This window comes from Dromiciops gliroides, chromosome 3 (assembly GCF_019393635.1).
Source record: "Dromiciops gliroides isolate mDroGli1 chromosome 3, mDroGli1.pri, whole genome shotgun sequence".
Classification (NCBI taxonomy): domain Eukaryota; kingdom Metazoa; phylum Chordata; class Mammalia; order Microbiotheria; family Microbiotheriidae; genus Dromiciops; species Dromiciops gliroides.
Genome location: NC_057863.1, coordinates 480,225,884 through 480,249,989, shown reverse-complemented (window position 1 = coordinate 480,249,989; position 24,106 = coordinate 480,225,884). Strand labels below are relative to the sequence as shown.

Here is a 24,106-nt window from a genome sequence, read left to right as displayed (position 1 = left end):
AAGTGGCAAAAAACAGAAAATAATTTTACTTTTTAGTCATTTATGAAGAGATCAAATATTCTTTGCTCTCTATACTATTTGGTCTATTGTTTTTTTTGTTTTAAAGGTGTCTTTGTATGTATTTTTTCAGTAAATATTTATGGAGTTGAAAGTTGCCTGACCATTTTTTCCCTCCTTTTAAAAAATATTTATTTATTTTCAATTCAAAATTCTCTCAACTTTCACCCTTCTCCTACCCATTGAGAAGGCAAAAAATAATGATATCCATTATGCATATGAAGGCATGCAAAACATATTTCTGTATTAGCCATGTTTGGGAAGGGGGACTAGAAATAAAAGAGAAAAATATGCTTCAATCTTCATTATGAGTCCATTAGTTCTGTATTAGATGGATAGCATTTTTCATTATGAGTCTTTTGAAGTGATGGTGGACCATTGTATTTATCAGAGTTACTAAGTCTCTCACAATTGATTATCTTTTCAATACTACTGTTGTACTAGGAACAATGTACTAGGGTTCTGCTCATATCACTTTGTACCAGTTCAGTTGTTTTCCCACATTTTTCATAAACTAGCTCCTCATCATTTCTTATAGCACAATAGTATTCCATCACATTTATTCTATCACCATAACTTGTTCAATCATTCCTTAGTTAATGGACATCCCCTCAGTTTCCAATTCTTTGTCACCACAAAAAGCTGCTAAAATATTTTTTGTATATATGGGTCCTTTTTCTTTTCCTTTGCTCTCCTTGGGGTATAGATCTAGTAGCAGAAATGCTGGGTAAAAGGGTATGCAGTTTTATAACCTTTTGGGCATAGTTCCAAATTGTTCTCCAGGAGTGGACTAGTCCAAAACTCCACCAGCAGAGCACTAGCTTATTTTTCTCCATGCTTTCCAGCATTTGTTTCCTTTTTTGTCATCTTAGTAAATCTGATAGGGGTGAGGTGTTTTAATTTGCATTTCTCTTATTATTAGTAATTTAAAGCATTTTCTCATGTGATTATTGATATCTTTGATTTCTTCTCATGAAAATTTCCCATTTATATCTTTTGACCATTAATCAATTGGGGAATGGCCTTCATTTTCATAAATTTGGGTCAGTTCCCTATATATTTGAGAAACAGGACTTTTATTAAAGAAACTTGCTACAAAAATTGTTTCCTGGTTTCCTGCTTTCCTTTTAATTTTGGCTGCATTATGTTTATTGTCCAAAAACTTTTTAATTTTATGTAATCAAAATTATCCATTTGACCTCCTGCAAACCTCTCAATCTCCTATTGTGTTATGAACTCTTCCCTTATCCATAGTGCCGGTCATTTTTCCCCATGCTCTTCTAATTTGCCTATGATATCTATCACCCTTTATGCCTAAACCATTTTGAACTTATCTTGGTATATAGGTGAAATGTTGTTCTGTGCCTAGTTTTTGCAAGACTACTCTCCAATTTTCCCAGCAGTTTTTGTCAAACAGTGAGTTCTTGTCTCAACAGCTGGGATCTTTGGGTTTATCAAACACACTATGTTATTGTGCTCATTTGCTTTTCTATATTGTGTACCTAATCGATTCTATTGATCAACCTCTATTTCTTATCCTGTACCAAATTGTTTTGCTATTTATTCATTGTTGACGGAAAGAAAGAACTACCCAGGGCATTCCTTAGTAAATTTGTGACAATCTATTATACTTCACATGCTAAATCACAAATTTAAATAACAAAAAGAAAATTTTATCCGGAAATTACTTTGAGCTTCTACCTTTCATTTCTCTCTCTCTCTCTCTCTCTTTTTTCCCAGGCTATATATTAAGTAAAAGTGACTTCAACGGATGCAGTGAGTGTTGTCCAAGTGTCTGAACTTACATTTACAATTAAACAAAATGTAATCAAAAGAATTAATGTCCATTCTAAGGTTGTTCCAGGCTAACAGTATACTTAAATGCCTCAGTGAATCAGTGCCAATATAGTACAGTGGATAGAATTTTGGATTTGAATCCTATCTCAAATACTTATTAGCTCTTGACCATGGGCATATTAATTAAACTCTTAAAGCCCCAGATTCCTCAATTGGAAAATGGGTATAATAATGCTTTCACTACCACCCTTACAAGATTGTTGTGAGAAAAGCACTTGGAAAACTTTAAAGTACTCTACAAAGATGAGTCATTATTTTGTCCATCAGTGCAGATCACAAGCTTGCTTTATGCTCCTGTGAGTTTCTTGTCCACACTCTACCATACATCCTCCATAGAGAATCTACTCAGTGTACTGGAAACCACCCACTAAGTCATTTTATTTGGCTAACTTTGATAGCTATGAAAAAAATGCAGTTCCTAATAGGCTCCATTAAGAACTTGGTACCCTTCTTTATCTAAAATTGTGCCAAAGCTTTCACTTCAGTGGAAAATGATGAAGTAAATTCCCAATGCAAGGAAGAAATAATCTACAAATACAAATTCCGAAACACAAGCTACAATTTTTTCTTATTTGATTTTGAGTAATATGATCTGGGTTTAAGTTCTCACTCTATCATTAACTAGGCCTATAACCTTGGACAGATTTAATGATAGCTAGCATTTATAGGATGCTTTAAGGTTTGGAAAGCACTTTAAATATACTTATGTCATTTTGTCTTCCCAATAATCCTGTGATTGGGTGCTATTATTATCATCCCCATTTTAGCAATGAGGAAATTGAGGCTGAAAGAGGTTATGTCACTTGCTAAGTCACATTGCTAAGTAAGTCTCTGAGGTCAGGCCTTCCTGATTCCAAGTCTCTCTGCTACACCACTTAGCTGACCAAGTGGACATGTCACTTAACTTTTCTAGGTTTCATTTTCTTCTTCTAATTAATGTTTCCAAGGGGATGGCTAAAGAAACTGTGGTATATGATGGTGATGGAATATTGTGCTATAAGAAATGACAAGCAGGATGATTTCAGAAAAGCCTCAAAAGACTTGTATGAACTGATGTATAGTGAAGTGAAAAGAACCAAGAGAACATTATGCACAGCCATATTGTTTGATGAAGAACTGTGAATGACTTAACTATCCTCAGCAATACAATGATAATGATGAGCTTACTATCCACCTCCAAAGAAAGAAGTGGTATTGATTGAACACAGACTGACACATGCTATTTTTCACTTTCTTTCATTTTTTTCTTTTATTCAAGTTTTCTTATACAGAAGGACTAATATGGTAATGTTATACATAATTGCACATGTATAACCTATATCTGATTGCTTACTGCCTCAGGGAGTGGGGAGGGGAGGGAGGGAAAGAGGGATAAAATTTGGAACTCAAATTTTTTTTTTTAAAGTTTATTTTCAGGGACAAAAATAAAAGTAGAAAATAAAATATGCTATATTGTGCCTCAAACAATTAATGTTTCCCATTTTTTTCTTTTGTGAGCCATTTCAACAACAGTAACAACAAACCTATTGTGAGTTCCCAGGATTTTCTAATATGCTATTCATAACAGTTTATATTTATTCATTAAATGCTTATAGTAACTACAGTGATAAGTTTTGCCTTCCAAACCTCTAAATAAAAATTTACATTATATAATTATAAAATATAAAATTTTATCTTGCTTAGATTACTAAAGTACTATAAAATTATAAAAATTTAATTATGAAATTATTATGAATTTTTATGTGGGAAATTCTGTAAGAATTAAAATATGAAATCCATCAAGATCTCATATGCTTCCTACTATTTGCAAGACTTCATATTAAATTTCTTAACAATGATGTTTGTTGAATACAAATAACCTTTTATTTTAATAGCATTTTATTTTTTTCCCAATCACACGTAAAGACAGTTTTCAACATTCATTTTTTGGAAAGATTTTGAGTTTCAAAATTTTCTCTTTCCTTCCTTCCCTTTCCCCTCTCCTCAAGATGGCAAGCAATGTGATCTAGGTTATACATGTGCAATCATATAAAACATCAAATAATATTTTAAATGACATAAGCTACAGCTTGTAACATGTTTAACATAATATAATAATCATATATAAACTTAACTTCAATGTTGGACTTTTTATCTGAACAAGAATCTCTAATAGTTGACATTTGATATAAAACAAGAATAAAGTGAAAATACATAAATATGTGGTGGGAAATGATAAGAGCTTTTTATAAGTTATTTTGTTGAGAGACTAAAATTCATTTTTGTTTTTTGTTGGTTTTTTTTTTTTGGTGAGGCAATTGGGGTTAAGTGACAGCTAGCAAGTGTTAAGTGTCTGAGGCTGGATTTGAACTCAGGACCTCCTGAATCCAGGGCTGGTGCTCTATCCACTGCGCCACCTAGCGGCCCCCTAAAATTCATTTTTAAAAATTTAGCCACCTAATTGACAAAAGTGAATAGCTAAGTATTATACAAAATGTTTATTTATTTTCCTACTGGATAATAGCAAACACTGTATTAAATGATAAATGTACTTAAAGTTTAATTGGATATATGCCTTCTACATATAAACTAAACTTTGTAAGGAAATCTTCAGATGTGACATTCTTTTCTTCTACCAATGGTGCACTGGTAACACTCTCACAGAAATTCTACCAAACAACTAACCACTGTTGCCAACCAGTTCATTTGAAAATCAGCCAGTAGAAAGTAATGGAAATGGAAAATAAGTTAAATTGGAAAATAGCCATAACACTATAATGAGTGGATATTTGTTTCTGTACAATATTGATGATGGTCTGTGATAGTTTCAAAATAGCTTATAATGTGCATGCCTGGTAATCATGATTTTCAATCAGCTCAACATTTGCACTGCAAGAATGCAGACATTTGTAATATCTTAGTTGTGACTATATAGCTGATGGGGCACAATCACAAGGTAACAGAGAAGATGAGGGAACTGTAGTATAAGGAAAACAAATGTGGGTATGTGCATGTATCTGATGATGGGAATCTAATGTCAAGACCTTGTTGCATTTTGCAAACAATTTGATGACATGTTGAGAAATTACAAGACCCCAGTACACTTAGAAGTAGTCAGAGTTCAATGTAATCACTGCAAAACACCGAAATTGTGCATACTTGATCAAAATAGTTTTGAATTACTATGGAAACAAACTTATAATATTTATAATATGCACATAGTTTGTTGTCACAGAGGAAGAATATATGTAACATAATTGGATAGTTATTTACTATTTAAGGCACCATTAGACAATTTTTAGTTTGAACACCTCGGACCATTGTCTCAAACCCCCAAGAATTCACAAATTATGAAATGGGAACCACTTACATAGAAAAGCGCCAAATCCCCTTTACAGCTCTTACATTTTATTATCCTATGGTTAATTTAATGAGAAAATATTTTAAAATTAGAAATCAAGTTTCAAAAACATTTATGAGTAAAGTTGGGCCATATAGGTTGTTGGATTATATGGAATATTTTAACAGTTCAGGTATATATTGATCTGCCTATACAATGTATATGGCTATCCAGACTCAAGTTGTTGGGTTTTAAGGAAACCATTTCTTCTTCATTGTTTAATTTCATTGGATAAACTTAAAAAGGCATGTCATTGGGACAAGTATTCTATTTTTCTTTTTCAAGGGGTGAAAGGGTGGTTGAAAGGTTCATTTTCTGTTTTTCTTAAAGACTTAATAGCAGATGTCATAGCCACAGAAATTTGAATGGTTCTAGCACAACTTGAGTCTTAAAGCACTTAAAGTGGTTCATGAAATTAACCATGTTAACTGAAAAAAATATTAATTTATCTGTTTCCAAAACTTTTGGCTTCATGGCAAAAGGTTACAGAAGTGATAGTGTGTGTGTGTGTGTGTGTGTGTGTGTGTGTGTACGTGCACATATACACAATTTTGTTTCTCTGAAAACTTTATAACTCTTTTTAAACAATAGAATTAGATTTTTCATCACATTTTTCTTTCAGCTGGGGCAGAGTGTGAAGGTATGCCAACATTGAGAAATCACCCCATACATTAAGATAGCATGAAGCTCTGACTCAATGCTAACTAATCTCTTGTGAAGATAAGATTATTTGCAACTTTAAGACAGCAAACTTAGATTGTAGACTAGCTGAGATTAGACTAGGTAATTGATCTTCATTCCTATCCAGCCAGCAGAACAGAAATATTCAAGTAGCTGTCCAGCAGAGGAATTCTGATTTGAAATGTGTATTGGTGAGTTTAATATGTAAATTGTATCTAATTCCGAGGGATCTCCATTTTATCATAATCCATTTATTATGTTTGAGTCACTGCTTTACAGCATAAAATCAGTCTGAGAGATGGACTTACATGACATTTATTCCAGCTCTTACCTGAATTTATAAAATGGGAATTGTTTACTTGTTTTAACAAGTCTATTATAAAAAGTCCTAATATCATTATATACAGAATATGAAATGACCAGCAACTATTGTCCAGAATTCAGACTTGAGAATTTAGAAATCACTAACTTCTTTAAGTATTCCAAACCAGCAATTAACCGTGAATGCTTAACCACAAAAAATTTTAGCAATTCCACTGTAGTCTTATTATTTTTAAATGACTTGAAATAAACTCCATATTCTAGATAATTATGTATAAAGAAGTCAAACATGGAACCTACGATAATATTTCAAGTGCATAGTACAAAGAATAGAGGACTGTCTCAACAGGAACTTTGCATGGAAAAAGCTAAAACTTTTACATGACATGCACTTGCTGGGTCATTATCTTAATTAATTTTTCTTTAACTTTACAAAAGCAATTTAAAAGAGATTTCTGTTTAGTTTGAATATTTACCAGGAAAAATAATACAACACAGAAATTCCTACTGTAAATATTTATAAGGGGACTACATCTTCAGCGGGCCTCTCTATGTTGCCTTTTACTTGACACTGGCTTCTCTAAGGGGTCATAGTTTAACAGGGCACATTCATTTATCATTATGCCTGTCACCAGGCGACCTTAAAGAGCCTACCCTTACAATGACCTACACCCGTGTGCAGCTTCTTTTCATGTGACAACCTCAGTTAATTAAGGTTGGTCAGTGAGAAACCTCCTGCCAACAAGGTGTTGTTACCTTCCCCTAAAAATGTCCTATTCCCAACACTCCAGACCTCTTTACTGGAGAAATAAAAAGAAATGACACTCTCCACAGAACTGTTTAATAACATATCATTTCAATTTTCCATATTCCAAGTTATCTGAGTTGTCTGACAGTCCAAAAACTGGTTAAGGGGAAATGCAAAATCAAGTTATAAAGCATTGACTGTAGAAATCTGCTAGACCTTTCAGCTAGTTATTTTTAGGGAGATGAGCAAAAAACCCGATCATTACTCCCATGAAAATGATTAAAGGAGGCTTTGTCTCTAGAGGGGCTATTTTTCTACTTTCTCTGTTAATCAGAAAAAAAAGTAGTATTAGCCAGTATATTACTACTGTTAATGTTCCTGTACTCAAGCACCACTTCTCACTGAGTGAGAATCTGACTAATGATTGCCAACCATATTATACTATTATTCAAATGGATTCATGAATCATTGTCAAGTTATGCTTTATGCATGTCAATCGAGCCCTTTTATAAGAAAATCTGCAAACTGGCTGCCTCATAGAACAGAAATGACATTTCAGTAAATATTGACACCTATATAGTAGCAAGGTTGCATATACAGTGTTTGGGAGTTGTAGAAATTACTCAAAGTGTATTTTTCAAAAGATGAATCTATCCATTTCTCTAGAGAAGGGGTTCTTAACCCCTTTTTTGTGTCACAATGGGCCCATTTGGTAGTCTGATGAAGCCTATGAATCCCTTCTCAGAAGAATATTTTATTATTATTATTAATTTTTAGAAAAATATTTTAAAGCATAAAATTAAATATGTAGTATTACAAAATAATCTAATTATATTCAAATAAAGATGTAATTTTTTTCCCCACTCAAGTTCATGGACCCCTTGAAATCCAACTACAGCTACCTGAGGGGGTGGATCCATAGGAGCCAGGTTAAGATACCCTGCTCTAGTCCTATCTCTACTTCGATATATGATTTACCATTAAATCAGTCCATAAATCAGAGCCAGCTTGGTCAGAAAGAACACTGGGTTAGGAGTCAAATGCCTCCTGTCCCTGGTCCTGCTTCCACTACTGCCAAGTCCTGTGACTTCAGGCTAGTCATTTAATCTAAACCTTGAATTCCTTATCTGGAAAAACGGAGATGACAATAACTGTCCTGACTGCCTAAAACATCCATTTGAGACTCCTCATTTGAATATCTATTGAGATTATTTATGTGAGAGTGCCTTAGAAACTGTAAGCTACCATATGAATATATTGAGATATAGCCCAGGTAGAGATACCCAGATAGATAGATACCCAGTATCTATCTTCCTGACATAATTTTGTGTTTTAATATACGTTAGAGTATGAGTGTTTTCTGGGCAAAGGTTATCAGTCTCAGTGTCTTAACCCTCTGCAGCAAAGCTTACAGCCTTCATTGTAAGCACAGGGCCCTGTCAAGATACTAGCATTGTCCCAGTTTTCTCTCTCACAATGTTATTCCCTTCTTTGTGAAAAGTGATAGCATGCTCATGAAACTTCATGAATATGTTTTATGTATTCCTCATGGGTTCCCTTGGGAAGCAAAATAGAATGAAGAAAAGGGAAATATCTTATTAGTGCTTTCTTTCCCCAGGGTACCTATTCAGAAAGCATGGTGCTGGGTCTCAAATATCTGAATTCTAATCCAAGCCCTATGAGCTTGGTCCCTTAGCCAATCTTCTGATTCATTTCATATTTCCTTGCCTCAGTTTTTGTCAGTCTGATTCTTCCAGGTTGTGGTATTTTGTAGTAACTAGAAGAGTAAAAATAATTTTCACAACTATTTAAAACATTACATTCTAAATACAAAATAGTGGTGATGTATATATCATATATATCATACACATATAGGATATATATGATATATATATACACATTAGTGCCATCTATGTGTTCTGAAGAAAACACTGAAGAAAGTTTTATCTCTGCCCCTTCATATCTTAGTTCTCACTTAGTTCTTCAGCTAAGAGGTTTTTTATAAGCTATTCCATAATGCCAAGATGAGGTTTTATTTTGTTTTTAAAAAAGATGTTGTATCAGAAATATTGACTAGGTGCCTGAGAATCATAAAGTTCTTGTTTTTCATAATTTCTTTCCTCTATATTGGTTTAATCTACCAAGAAGAGATCTTTCTTTAGTACGTGAGCCTGCCTATCCTTTGGAGCCGTCTTTAATCCAGACACTAATGGAGGTAAATTAAGAAAGACCTTTACTATCTTTGCCACAAATAACATATTCAAAGCCTCTGACCTTTGGGCTTTAGGTTGCCAACACTGAGTAATAAAGCTATCCATCACAGGGAATCCCTTCCTGAATGCTGTGTTTGCATACATTTTAAGGCTCATTAAACACTATTAGACCATTGTGTTTTCTATTGTCAAATTAAACTTTTTTCTAAACGTTACAGGCTGAAATGAGATTGATTTTCCTGGCACATACTTTGGAGAGTAATCCTCCTTAAACAGAGGAATATGTCTGTTGACCAAACAGGTCTTCTCCATACTGGATTCCTATGATTTTAATATGTTCTCTAGGCTCCTTGGAGTAGTAAATATTTTAATTGAGGCGCCTTTCTAAGATTTTACAAGCATTCTTCTGCTTATGTCTATTGGAGGAATTGTGTTTCCATCATAAATGTTATTTTCTAGAGGAGTGATATGGTAAATTATTTTAGTCAGCATATTTTATCATATAGGGATAGGTCTTTCTTGAAAAAATGTCTAAGACCACTTGAAATCATTAATAGCCTGGAAATATGTATACTCCCAAACAATTAACCTATGCAGTGCCCTTGGCCTGAACTTTTTTGCATTTTTTTAATCAACTTCAATTATTCTGTTTAGGAAAAAAGATTTTCAGAAATTACACACCACCATAATAATGAAGAATTAGAAATGGGTTAAGATCTGATCCAAAGTATGATCATTTGAGCAAGCATAACGTTGTAGAACTCTTGTCTCTTATTTACCTTTTTTGGTTACTTTTTTATGCCCAACCAGCTCTTGCTTCTGCTTTTTAAATATATTCTCCAGTGGCCCACAATCTTTTTCTTTCATCTTTCAATTTTTCTTTCCTTTATCTCTCTAGAACTTTAATTTTTCTTTAGTATTCCTTCATCTATCTACCTATGGCTTTAAATTCTTTATTTCCCACTTCCATGCCTTTTTCGGCCTATCTTTGCTCTTACTTTAGTGTTTTTCTTTTATACCTGTCTAATAACTCTTCCTACCTTTCTGACATTTCTTTCCTTTCATCTCTAACCTTTAAAATAAGAAAAAAAACTCCATTAGTTTTTCCTCCTACTCAAACTTTTTGGTTTACAAGCCACTTATAAAGAGTAAAACACCCTTGGGCATGCTCCATACCATTCACTTTCACTTGCCTCTGGGAGGGAAAAAAAAAAAAAAAAACTAAAGCAAACAAAAAAATCCAACCTCCTGGATACCTGCCTCTGATTATTAGGTACTTTAGTGTAGAAGCATCATGGAAGATGGAGGTAGAGGTGGTCATTTTAGACTTCAGGTAAAGAGTTGAATAAAAGAATTAGAGAAAAGACACAAAACCCTGTTATCAGGTGAGTTATCCTTTAGGGAGACTGTTCCCATCTTTCCTCTGCCCACTTCCTCCCTGCTTTCACCCACTGTAGATCCCCACTCTCTTCAATCATCACTTCTTAGCCAAGAAGAGAGTGGCAGGTTGTGAACCTCATCCAGACTCCAGCACCTTGTGGAGACTCTAGGCCACCTTGAAGGCACTGTTTTAAGAGTAAGAATGAATAAATATGTCAGTCCCTTTGACATAATGCTTTAAGATTCATGAAGTACTTTCCTCACCACTATCCTTTGAGGTGGGTAGTGCAAGTCAGTTATTGTTACCATTTTATGAGGCTGGAAAAGTTATGACTTGCCGTAGCTGTTAATAAGTGTCAAAATCAAAACTAGTCATCAGTAATTCATATCAGATTGGTCTTGATGTGTGATTTAATCACAACAGGGAATGCCCTGTACAAAAGCTCCCTCTGCCAATGCAGAGTCATAACTCTTCTACAACTAGAGTTTCCATTGCCTGTGGCACTCTATTGTCACAATGACAGAGGCATGTTTTGAACCCAGCACTTCCTGACTCCAATGCCAGCTCTCTAGGACTATGCCATGTTGTACCTCATCAGACTGAATATCAATAAAATACTGACCCATCACTATTTCTGTGCATATTGATGCACTAGTTCTGTTTTGTTTTGTTTGGGTTTTTTGTGGGGCAATGAACATTAAGTGACTTGCCCAGGGTCACACAGCTAGTAAGTATCAAGTGTCTGAGGTCACATTTGAACTCAGGTTCTCCTGAATCCAGGACTGGTGTTTTATCCACAGTGCCACCTACCTGTCCCCTATGTACTAGTTTTAAAATAAATATTTTCATTAAAATTCAGAGTAGTAGAAAAGATTTAGCTGCTGAAGAGTCACAGCAGAAAGAGGAGCAGTTGTAGACTCAAAAGGGTCTGAGTTCAAATCTCAGCTCTGCCACTGTGTGCTTGGACAAATCAACCTCTCTGAGCCTCAGGTTCCACATCTGTAAAATATGGGGTTGACTACATGATATTATAGCTCCCAGACTAATATTTTGCTCTGTGCCTAGAATCAAGTTAACAGTTCAGCAGAGCAGGGTCAGGATTGCCCAGGGTCTAAAATTGCTCAGTGGGACACCTAAGGGAGAGAAGAGGGCATAGCCTGAGGTTTATTGATGCCAGCCAGGCTCCTTCAGGGAACCCCATCCTTCTTTGAGTATTGATTCTTATGAAGTTATTCTAGGATCAAGGTGGGGCTGTAACATCCCCAACAAGGATCCCTGAGACTCCAGAGCCCTTCTAAACTCTAAAGGCCCAGCACATTCTACACTTTTTTTTTAAGTGAGGCAATTGGGGTTAAGTGACTCGCCCAGGGTCACACAGCTAGTAAGTGTTAAGTGTCTGAGGCTGGATTTGAACTCAGGTACTCCTGACTCCAGGACCAGTGCTCTATCCACTGCACCACCTAGCTGCCCCTCTACACTATCTTTTATAAGGAACCAGTGAGGTGTAAGTAGCCAGTGGATTTGCCAAACAACACAGAAGTGAAACTTAAGGAAATACACTAAGATTTCTTCTAAATTAAATGTAAATTAGCCAGGTATCAATTCTTGGCCAATTTATGTTAGCCAGAGTAAATTTCACATGAGAATAAATAGGACTACATCAGATCACCTCCATACCAGAAATAAGATCCTCTCAGAGGAGAATACTAAATATATCAATAATGGAACAGCCATATACTTGAACTGGTTCTTTAGAAGCCACCCCAAGAAGATTAGGCTCAATATACTATATTAATATCAATGTGAAATCCCAGTAGGGAAGCACACAGTATTCTAAAATAATTTAACCAAAGCATTTTTTTAAGAGAAATCTCTCCTATCAAGGTCATAGTTAAGCTACTAACTCACATTGTTAACTAAGCTACTGATTGATTTAGTCCCACCAGTAGGTCATTTGAAATTGAAGGAAAAATGCATTTTTATTTTCAGGGCAATGAGGGTTAAGTGACTTGCCCAGGGTCACACGGCTAAGTAAGTGTCAAGTGTCTGAATCTGGATTTGAACTCAGGTCCTCATGAATCCAAGGCCGGTGCTTTATCCACTGCACCACCTAGCTTCCCTGAAAAATGCATATTTTAAAAAATGAAAATAAACAAACAAAAAACCTTTTCATTTTGAGTTCTGGAAATTTACCCCTAGAATAATTTGCATGCAAATATAGATTAATTAAACTTCAGGTAGCCTACAAAAAGATAATATGCCTCCTAAATATTGCCATCTGTATTAACCATATCCTAAAATTTTCACAGATATTTTTGAAAAAATGCCCTTATATGTCAGACTCTTTGCACATGATCTTTTTTTTTTTATTATTTGAAGAGTTAGGGGTATATGAGATAATTAGGTACCTAAACAAAGTAGTTTTCAGATTGATGACTTAAAACCCAGATCAGGGCTGCTGCAAACATTAAGTCCCTACATATTTTTCCTAATTGCTAATTAAATTAAAATTCTCAGTGAATAGTCTGTTAAACTGTAAAAGTTTCCAAAGAATTACAAAGGACAAAAAACTGATCCAGCATGAGCCTTTAGTTGGGAAAGAGAGTTAACCACAGCTCCCAAGTAGAAAACAATGAAACTCATCAAGGATGACCATACTTGTTTGTTTGTAATCCTCTTAAATATATCCCTCCCTTTCCAACTGTTCATTACAGTTACAATTACTCTAATGTCAATTTAGAAAAAAGAAAACAGCCACAAAAATTAAAAACATTCATATTTCCAATTCCAGATAATCACCATGCTAATAGTCCCTCTAACAATACAACCAAGAAATTTCTATTTTCTAGATGTTCCCTACAAACATAGGATGAAACTACTTTAGAGGTGGCGTAATACATATCTTCCACAAATTTTAATAAATGTGACCATGTTTTGATCATGAAAAGTGCCCCACTGTAGAAAAAGCAGGTGGAAGTTAGATGCTAATTTAGCCTTCTCTTGCTCACATGTAGGCTCGGGAACATGTAATAAAAGAAATTTGTGATGAAAGACCTGAACCCATGTGCAGATTGGTGCTAAGCAAAGATTTATTTTTGATGATGACAACAACAATGATATCTGCTGTCATCAATTACAAAATGAAATGGAAGCCTATGGCTATCATGCTGAAAAGTGGCATCTTCTTAGTGCTTAAGTATACTTACCTCCTTTTCAGTCTGTAAAACAGTAAAGCTTCTACTCAGAGAAAAAAATCCCATTTTTGGCTAAAACAGGGGATCTTAACCTTTTTTTGAGTAGTAGACACTTTTAACAGTCAGGTCAAACTTATGATCCCCGTCTAAAAAAATATTTTTAAACGTGTAAAATACATAGGATTATAAGGAAAACCAATTGTATTCAAATATTATTGTCAATATGTATATGTATACAATACCTATATACATATACAATTATACATGTACACACATACATATGTGTGTATCTATCATCTTTCTATCCATCCATCCATCTATCCATCCATCATCTACCTATCTCTGTATTTATCTATTAATCCCAAATTAATGGACTCCAAGTTAAGAATCCTTAGTGAAGAGCTGACCATTGTTCCAACCTTCCTTCCCTGCTTTTCTTTCCTTATGTATTCCACTAGCTCTTCCTCATTTCAAGATTTCTTTGATACACATTTCCTCCCTTTCTCTTCCTTGGAGATGTATTTTAGTAGTCTGCTGTATTCACACTGTTACCCCACCCTGCATTCAGGGTGAGACAAAGTCTCAAGATCCTCCTTCAGCTGCCCCTGCCCCATTAAGGAGCAGCTGCAGAGAACTATGGATCTTTGGGGCTCCTAAGATCTGAAAGCTCCTAAAAGAAGAGGAAACAGGAGTCTGAAAAGGAACCTGGTGGATAGGAAGCCTGAGTTATTTCAAGCCCATATGGGTTGAACACTCTGTTTAGGAGAATTACTGTTAGATTTTTGTCTCACATTGTCCTCACCCTATTTAGGCAGACTGAATTATTTCCAAGTCAAGTATTTGAGAGATGGCCATAGGGCTTACATCTGGAGGATATATTCAAGTCCAACACTATCATCTTTTAAAAATTATTAATATCTTTTGTTTTTATATCATCTACATTTCACAGTATATCTCTCTTACCTAATCTTGCCAGAGAGACCACCCTTATAATACAGCAAACCAAAATATTCAAATGGATCTCTGATCACCTTCAATTCAGGAATTCCCTCCAACAATTTCAGATTGCAACCTATCCATGCCTGCCCACCCCGTTCAATCTCCTCCCCAAAATTTGTCTACAGACTGTCTCCTCCATTGTACTGAAAATCTTGTCCCAATATCTTGAGGGTCCTAGGGGAGCATTCTGGCTCTCCATTCCTCATTCTTACTACATGAAAGTCTATCTCTCTGTCTGTCATATAATTCATTGATAAGATCCATTATTCCTGTTCTTCAGAAATTCTTCTTTGGCTTTATGTAACAGCCTACTCACACCTACTCCATGCCTTCCCATCACCCTCTGTGTGATGCTCATCTTGTATTCTTCAGAGGCAGTGTTGTTCTAGGACTTGTTACCTCACAGCAACATTGGTAAACATGTATTGAAAAGATGAGCATTTGTTGTGATGGAAACCCATAATGAAGAATGAAAGAGGGAAAACAGTTCAAGAAAACGAATAAAAACATCAACTGACTCTGACTTTCCATGTAATGTTCCATACCCATACTGCTCCTCTACAAAGCAGAGAGGAGTACATTCTCATATTTCTCCACTGGGATCAAGCTTGCCTTTAGTTTTGATTCTTTTTACCTTTATTGTTTTACAGGTTTGTTTGTTTTGTTTGTTTTCTAGCTAAGGCACCAGTGGAGTAAGATGCAGAGCCTGGAATTTGGTCTTTCAAAACCTAAATCTATTGTGCTCTTTCCTGATAAGCCATGCTCTCCCTGACTAAGTGGGATCACTACTAGCCTCCAATTTTTAGGATTCTGTGACGATCATTATCACAGCTGCTAAATTGATTTATCAGAGACATGGGTAGCACCTACTACATGTACTAGCACACTTCTGGGGGCAGCTAGGTGGCGCAGTGGATAAAGCAGTGGCCCTGGATTCAGGAGGACCTGAGTTCAAATCCTGTCTCAGACACTTCACACTTACTAGCTGTGTGACCCTGGGCAAGTCACTGAACCCTCATTGTCCCGCCTCCTCCTCCCCCCAAAAGTACACTTCCTCAATTTAGCTCTAGGAAATAATAGGATCAATGGTTTCCCCTATTCTTTGCTGGTAGCAAAGTTCCATAGATATAAATGTCTTTTAAATAAAAGAAAAGTTTAGCATACCTCTACCTTTTTTTTTTTACCTACTCCTTTCTTCTTCCTTAGAAGAGCTAAAGAGGAAATATTCAGTTCTTTCTCAATAATTTCCAAAGAGGAACTTCCAGAACAGAGATTCCCCTGGCACAAGCCGGAGAAAGTACAGACCTGGGCCACCCTTTCAACTTTGGGTTCCCACTGTCAGCAATGGGAAATAGGATTGTTTTATGATCTACTCCTGTCTACTTATGAGGTCAGTAGGCACGAGGTGCCTAAGAATTTTGTTACTGAGTCGTTTTTCATTCATGTCTGACTCTCTGTAACCCCTTTTGCGGTTTTCTTGGCAAGGATACTTGAGTAGTTTGCCATTTCCTTCTCTAACTCATTTTACAGATTAGGAACTGAGGCAAATAGGATTAAATGATTAGCCCAGGGTCACATACCTAGTAAGTGTCTGAAGCTATATTTGAATGCAGAAAGATGAGTCTTCTTGACTCTGGGCTCAGTACTCTATCCCCCTACCACCTAGATGCCTACATCCCTAAGGCAAAAGTACCCTAAGATTGAGATTATTATTCATAAGAAACTCTTCCACTGTGCCTGTTATCTTAAATATTGTTTTCTTATAGAAATGCCAGTTGTTATTTTCCTGAATCACTTTTATTTGGGTAGTAAATGTCTGACTGCTGGAATCTGGAAGTTAGTGGGTTTTTAAAAAGTTATTAATAAGGTATATTTAAACAAGATCTCTCTTCATTCTAAAGTTCTTTCTTAATTGTGTCACCTTAGGCAAGTTAGCCTCTATGGACATCAATTTTCAGCTATAAAATGAGGCATTTGGACGTTGAAGGGTCTTTCCATCCAGGTTTTAGGATTTTATGCTTATGCCTTCTTTGCGTGAGCAGCGTTCTCTTGGGAAGAGGACAACCCATCTCTGAAATTTCGGTTGGCAAAAATCCTTCACTGAAACTACCTGCTCTAAAGGTATCAGCGGCCATGAAGGCATAAAAACTACTCTACAATGGAGGGTTCACCCTATTTCTGGCCCTTGGAAGCTAGGGACAATATTTTCTTCCATAACAATCATAGCATTATCTTATGACAATCACAGCTATTCAAAAAGATTATATTCTTAGAGCTGGAAGGAATGTTAAAGACCATCTAATCTGAACTATTCTCTCTCATTTTACACATCAGGAAACTGAGGCACAGAGAGATTAAAATTGCCAACCTGAGATTTGAATCCAGGTCTTCTACTTCCCAATCCAGCATTCTTTCCACTGTACTTTTGTCCTAATATGTTTATCCCTTGACCAGACTTTTTCATGTGCTGAGTAACAATGAGTTAGTTAGGAATTCTTACTACTACATAAAACTTTTTCCCAGAAGGAGAATGCCCAGATCTGTGAGGGAAATTTAGCACCCACTGTGACAAGAGAGGAACGAGTTGGCTCTGTGAGAAGAAATGGCCTTTGGGTTGTCAGGTTTCCTAAGCCCAGTGGGAAAGCCCCAGGCAATCTTGCTGTATCCCCTCTTCCTGCTCCCAGTTGTGATTCAGGAAATCTAACCCACTATCTCTAGCAGACTCAATGGAACCATTTCCTTAATGAAACCCCACTGCAGTCCCACAAGCTGAGCCAGAGCCCTTCCTTTCAAGTCCTTCCTCAATTACCCCTATCCCTCTTATTTCCTTTCACTCTCTCAGCCTGGCATAAAATCCAGTAATTTAATCATCAGCAGCTTGCAGTTTCCAAGCCACCCAAGAGTGTGAGGAGTGAACAATTGTTCTAGAAAGCAACAGGCATGATATGCTGTTCTTTTCACACAGCCTTCCCCAAAACCTATAAGCATTGAATAGATTATTCTGTCCTTTGAAGTATCTAAACCATATTCAGAGTATCAAAAAAAAATATTCCAACAGTCAGGAACTTTTTTTTTCTAAATTGAAATTAAAAATCTGGTTGAATCTCAGTTTATCTTCCTCTCATGACAAATACACTGAAAAATCAGTTTTAATTAGTATTCTAACAATGGTGAGTATTTTTCATTAATGTTATTGAATTACATTTTGAATCCCATGACCAAAAGTAATTTCCTATCCATCTCTTTGTCCGTATACTACAATACTAACGTAAAAAAGAAAATAGCATATTAATGGGGATAACTTTACTGGCATATATTATATTTAAACCTTAGGATTAAAATTTTACTTTTTCAAATAAATATGAAATGTCCAAACCAAAGTAAACAGTAAAAATGGGTAAAAACTTTAGTATTTAGGTAGCAGTGGTTTAGAATGTTTTTCCTTGATGACACTTTTCTTAGTCCATTTAAAATGCATTTTTCCAACATGTCATTTTCAGCACTCATAATAGTGTCCCCAAAGTAAATGAAGTCATGTCTTGACAGTTTCCTTGCTACTGTAAGGTAGAACAAAGCACTCTCTCTTTTAAAAAATAAGATAAGCCGTACAATGTAGGCTAAACTTGGCATTAGAGGCTAAGTTCCCCCTCCTCTCCTCCGAAGAAACTCTAACTAGAAAGTTATTTCGAGATAAAATATGTGAACTTTGATGATATTTCATTCCCTCTTCTTCCCCAAAGTTGGAGTGTATACATTTTCAATGATTGGTGACAGTTCAAGATACCAAGTTATATCATCATGTGCCATATAAATGCAAATTCTGCTAGTAAAAAAAAGCAAAATATAATAATTACTGCTAGTAAGGGGAAATCCATTATGAACGCCAACAACTCAACTAATAAAGTACATCCTTTCTAAGAGTAAATTTATTGCTCACAAAGATATATTCTAGTACTGAAAAAGAATAGTCTAATTAATTACTGCTTACTGGGGAAGCCCAGGGCATTCTCAGCAGCTCAGTCCTCAGATAGGATATTCTTTTAAAAACCAAACACACTAGTCAATACAATTCTTTGGCTATGGTGTACATGTGTGTATGAGTCTAGGTACTCCAGATTTCTGAGATGTGTGTTTGCATGTGCATGGGAGAAAGACGAACAATACCTAAGAAAATGCTAATTTTCTATATGCTAGAGGAGAAGTTTGACTGCTATTGTTTAATATTAGAATTTTATAAACAATAAAGTGTTTCAGTCACCTTTACATGGTAATTATTTGGACCCATCACAAATTCACTTGCTTCACGCAAGGCAGGATGAACATGACTTATAGATTAATGATATCATAGACACAAATCTCTTAATATAGGTCCCAAGTGTGCAACTAATAAGAAGAGGGCATTTAAACACATTTTCCAGGGCTTTCCTTTTGGGGGATGGATTAATGACATTGTAAAATGCATTGATTAAAAGACAAATCAGCTTCTAGGAAAGAATTACTTTAGGAAACACCTGTCAAGAATGTAGGTTACAAGACACTGAACTGTAATCTGTTGTGTGCAGTTTGGGGAATTCAACTCAATTTTTGGAATCTCCTTTTGTTGTCATTAGTATATTAGGGAGAGCAAAGGATAGTTAACATACAAAACAGAACAAAAATTACTCCTACCTTAAAATTCAGTTAAGCAAAATTACCCCAACCCTAAAATTTAGTTCTTTCAATTTGGACATCACGGTTCATTTTATTCTAGCATTTAATTTACTTCAGTGTTCATTATAGTTTCCCACATTGATTTCACCTACTTCTCAATGCCAGTTTCCTGAAATTCAGTACAAACTAAATACATACAGCCTTAAAATCTATAAACATCTCAAGGATCTTTCTTTTTTAAAAATGATAAAAGGTTAACTTTAAATAAAAATAAAATATTTTCATTTTTACTTTCCAGGTGTAGTACCTGAAAGGTTAGGAGATGAACCATTAGCTAATGGAATGAAAGAAAATTTCTAATTTTCTTAAAGAAAAAAAAAACACCATAAAAAAAAAAGATTTGTTCACTTACAAGGTTGGAATGTACTAGGATTTTAGAGGTTTTCTATTTTTGCCATTATTTTTGCTGCATTTTAGGAGTTAGAAGAAGATAATGAGAAATCAAGGCTAATATTTACACCATAAGTTGCAAAACCAAATAGAGAAACTTTGGAGCATGCCTGAATATAATAATGCTGCACTAGGTATGATGATTAGAGTTTATACCACAAACGTTTGTAAAAGTAAGAAAATAACTCATAGTCCTTCACCATGAAAACCTTTTGTTCCAAATTCTTCTCACTGAATATTTTCTTTTTTAAAAAACATGAAAAGGATTCAATATTTCTGGCCACCTAACACAAAATAGTGTTGCCCCAAATCTATACAAATCAAGAAGATCAGTTCTTTCTAAGTGATTAATTAAGGAGAGCAAATAGAACTTGGGGTCCCTGTAACAGACAACTTTTTCAAAAAGAAAAAAAATGCTAGGAGAAGGAAACAGAATGGTCAATCTTACTACAGTCATTTTGGGAATTTCCCCAATCTTTATGGCACTTTTAGACCTTACAAAAAATTCCTGGCTCCTCGTTTAATAGTTTAACCAGTCTGATTGGAATTATTACTTGTTACTCAGAATTGACAGTCTAATTGGTCTTCCCACTGAGAAAATTCAGCTGTGTCTAAGATTAATGAACATTCCCCCCATATTGCTATATTGACAGCCCTTCCTATGAAGTTTCATGTTGATTTTTAACCATTTTATCCTTCCATACAAAGGAATCTCTTAGAGGTGGGCGCCTTACCTTTCCCAAGAAGTCAGAAGATCCCTTCACCCTTCCGATGTTGGAAAGGGAGAAATAAAGCACAAATGGCCAAAAACCTGTCTTAGCCTTTCTTGAGCACCTGGGACTTTTCATTCATTGCATTAACTCTCCTTTATATTCTTGATCCCCAAGTTGTTGGGCCACCTGACTTCTTTAATTCCCTGGAAGTACTGATTTCAGAGATGTATTGGATCTCAAAGATGAACTTGTCCATCTAATTTCTAAGCAGGTATCTGTACATTTACTGAAATCTATTCATTCCTTCTGCCACTAAAATCCTACTTCTACACCTCTTGCCTAAAAAGACACTATGAGAGGTGACCCTGCGATTCTTGAAGGTATGCTGGCAGAATATAAATGCTGGAATGTGTCTATCCAATGGGGACATAGCTTCTGAGGATCAGCCTACTTAGGTTTGTGAGAATGGCATCATCGGTAGCTTGCTTACCAAGTGATATTTTATTTTCCCCTTTGGCCACGGCAACTTATAAATACAGTTTGATAAGGTATTGTTGGGTTGCACTCTGCGTTAGTATGGGAGTACCCACACCGGTGAAATTAAGGGTCTCGAACATATTAAAGCAAATATGTATCACCCAGTTCAGTGAAAATCTAAGCGTCTGGGGTTGAAATACGAGAGATTAACCAAGTCGGCAAGGGAGTAAGATGAGAAGTGAATCGCTCTCTTTAACAGCACTTGGGAAAGAACTGGCCAGTCTGCCTGAGCCAAGATAACGGGTTGAGGTCTCCAAGCTCTAAGGTCTGTCTCCAAAAACATCCCAACTCAGCCACAGTTCACTGATGACAAGACCAACAGTTTCGTTAAATGTTCCTGGGCTCAGTCAGGCTCTGGTAACAGACACCACGGACACCTTTTGCCTTCCCTGATCCAAGTCGAAGTCTGGGGTCTTGGGGGAGTTAGACTACTCTGGGAAACCTTTTGGGTCTCCTCCAGCAATACAAGTCTGGTAAACTGTCAGGTTCTGTTCCTACTCTTCCTTCCTTCTGCTAGTCCAGATCCATATGTTGTCCCAACTTCCAACCCAACCTAACTTAACTCAGAGAGAATTTTTGGATTAGTTTGACTGAGTCCAGAGACAGTCCGTAAGCCTGTACTGTGCAGCCCCAAGCCTAAACCTGGAGTGGTGAGCTCGCTATCCCAGGTTTGGACGCCACCCCGCTGCGCTCCCCTCGGGGCTGAGAAAAGCCAGGTGGAGAACGGAGGGAGGCGGAGCAGGGACGCCGTGGGTTTGGAGCTGTGGGAGACCGACCACTGAGAATGGCTACTCAGCTCTTGAGCTGGAAGTCCCCGGAGCCAACCACCCTTGATGACTTGCACCAACTCCCAGCTCTATAGACTAACTAGAAGCGAAGAGCAAAGGCGCAAGTTCAGTGGTTTTGAGACGGAGAAGGCGTCCCCTGCGTCATTGCCCAGCCTGCCTGCTTGCCTACTTTCTACTCACGGCTTCTCAAGACTTCCACACCTGCCGCCCCATATATCCCAGCAACTTCACCTTCCGGTCTTCTCTTGGAAGCGGGTTGGAACCCCACTTCTCTTCCCCATTTCAGTTTCTCTTCCCTGGGTCTCTACGTAGCCTCCCTTCTCCATCCTCTAGTCCCTCCGCCACTACTGCCCTTGGCATGCCAGACGGCAGCCGGCCGGGAACTCTTACCTGTGAGAAGCAGACAGCCCAGTAAGACGGAGAGCGCGGCCCCGGTAACCACCCAGCTGAACATGGTAAGGGACGTGGCGAGGTGGGTAGATGTCTGTCCTTTCTTTTCCCAGAGGCGCCAATAAATAAAGCCGGATGGGCCCCCTTGCGCTCCGGCTCAACTCCACCAGTGCCTTCGGTTCCTGATCCCCAAGGTTTCTCTGTCGCGCTAGGCAGCGTGGCTGCTCGGGCCCGGGCAAAGTGTAACCCTCCAATCTTGAATCCTCAGACCGGCTCCTGCTCCAGTCGGCTGGTGAGTGCCCCCGGGAGCCCGCTGCGGCCGTCTCCCGGACGCGTGCTGCTCTCCTCTGCCACTGCCGCCGCGGCAGTCTTTGCGGCTTTTGCAGCTGCTACTGCCAAGGAGGAAAAGAGGGAGTGTCCGAGGGGTGAGCTCCTTTTAGCCTCCTGCGGACATCAATTCGAAGGAGGGCCGGGGGCGGGGGCGATTTATAACCTTTCCCCAGTCCGATTTCCCTCCTCCCTTGGGCACCTCCTTCCCGTGACGTCAAGGGGTCCCCCACCCCCTTTTATCCGCCTCCAGGACACCCCCCCACCCCTTTCTTCCTCTTGGGACCTGCAGCGACGCACCCACTTCCCGGCCTTTCTGCTGCTAGCTGAGGTCCGAGAGAGGAAAGCAGTCTAGAAGACTGGAGAAGAGGGGAGAGGGAAGAGGGTTGGGCAGTCGGTGGCTGCACTCCCAACACTCAACCAGCCCAAGGAGCCAGCACACAGGTCTTTCTTTCCCCCGCCCTCCAAACCCATCTCATCCTGTCCTGTTCGGACCAGTCCAGTCCACCCGGAGCAGGAGATTTCACACAGCCTCCTTCTAGCCCAACTTATTGGGAACCTTGTGCTGAAAGAAGTTGCAAAGAGGAGATGGCAAAGATTTTGAAAACCGATGCAAACTTCTTGGTTTCTTCGGACCCCTTTCCTCAGGCTTCCTTACTCTCTCCCCCCCCCCCCTTCCTGTGTTCGGAAAATCCGAACTGCCCTATTCTCAGCCTTCAGCTTCCCAGCAGTGACTGCTAAGCTCCTTCCTTCCCTCTCAAATCTACCCTCACAGCGCCTGGGTATCCTTGGCACACTTTAATTGAAACAATTAGTCTTCTTCCTACTCTCACCCTCCATTCCCCAATCTTTCCCACTCCACCCAAATTAAGGATTATTCTGAAGTATCATCTACTACTGCACCACGAAATGCTCTGTTGGCATGGAACCAGGAGCGAGACCTGGCTGCCAGTACTTTGGCTGGGATTGGATAACCTTTTAGGAAAAGACCAATATGCTAAATTGCAGCGGTTGGGGCGCAGCCTATGGGAGCAGGCTCTCTGTCCAAGAAGACAGAGGGCATGGTCCTGGTCTCCTCGAGACCGCAAAGATGTACTGAACCCAGCAACACTATTTTCCAAAAGTCCAAATGCCATAATCACTGGAGAAAGTAAAGAACTGTCTACAGACTTCAGTGAGAACTAAGTGGCTTGATCTTTATCAAATGCCTTGATTAAGGACAGATTCTCTTTGGTCCATCCTTGCAAGATGAATTCCTTTGTCATTCTTATAACTAAATTCTGTTGGAATTCATGGGTCAAACTAAGTTTAAGACACTAGGTCATTCGCCATGACACCAGTTCCAAAATGCTCCCAAATTTTATGCATCACTGATCCCCAAAGCAGAAAGCATTTTGAACACTTGTTTCCCCAAACCTTAT

At 37.6% G+C, this 24,106-nt stretch overlaps 1 protein-coding gene across 2 annotated transcripts in view; it reads right to left on the bottom strand.

The window, feature by feature from the left end:
• The window catches only part of FLT1 (fms related receptor tyrosine kinase 1), a 204,539-nt gene extending 181,738 nt beyond the window's left edge, over nucleotides 1–22,801 (bottom strand). For both annotated transcript variants that reach the window (XR_006355646.1, XM_043994779.1), the window contains exon 1: nucleotides 22,359–22,801. Coding sequence is in view for 1 of the 2 variants with exons in the window: in XM_043994779.1 (XP_043850714.1) it covers nucleotides 22,359–22,422 (64 nt within the window). In the remaining variant the exon portion in view is untranslated. The remainder of the gene's footprint in view (nucleotides 1–22,358) is intronic.
• Between the last annotated feature and the right edge of the window lie 1,305 nt (nucleotides 22,802–24,106).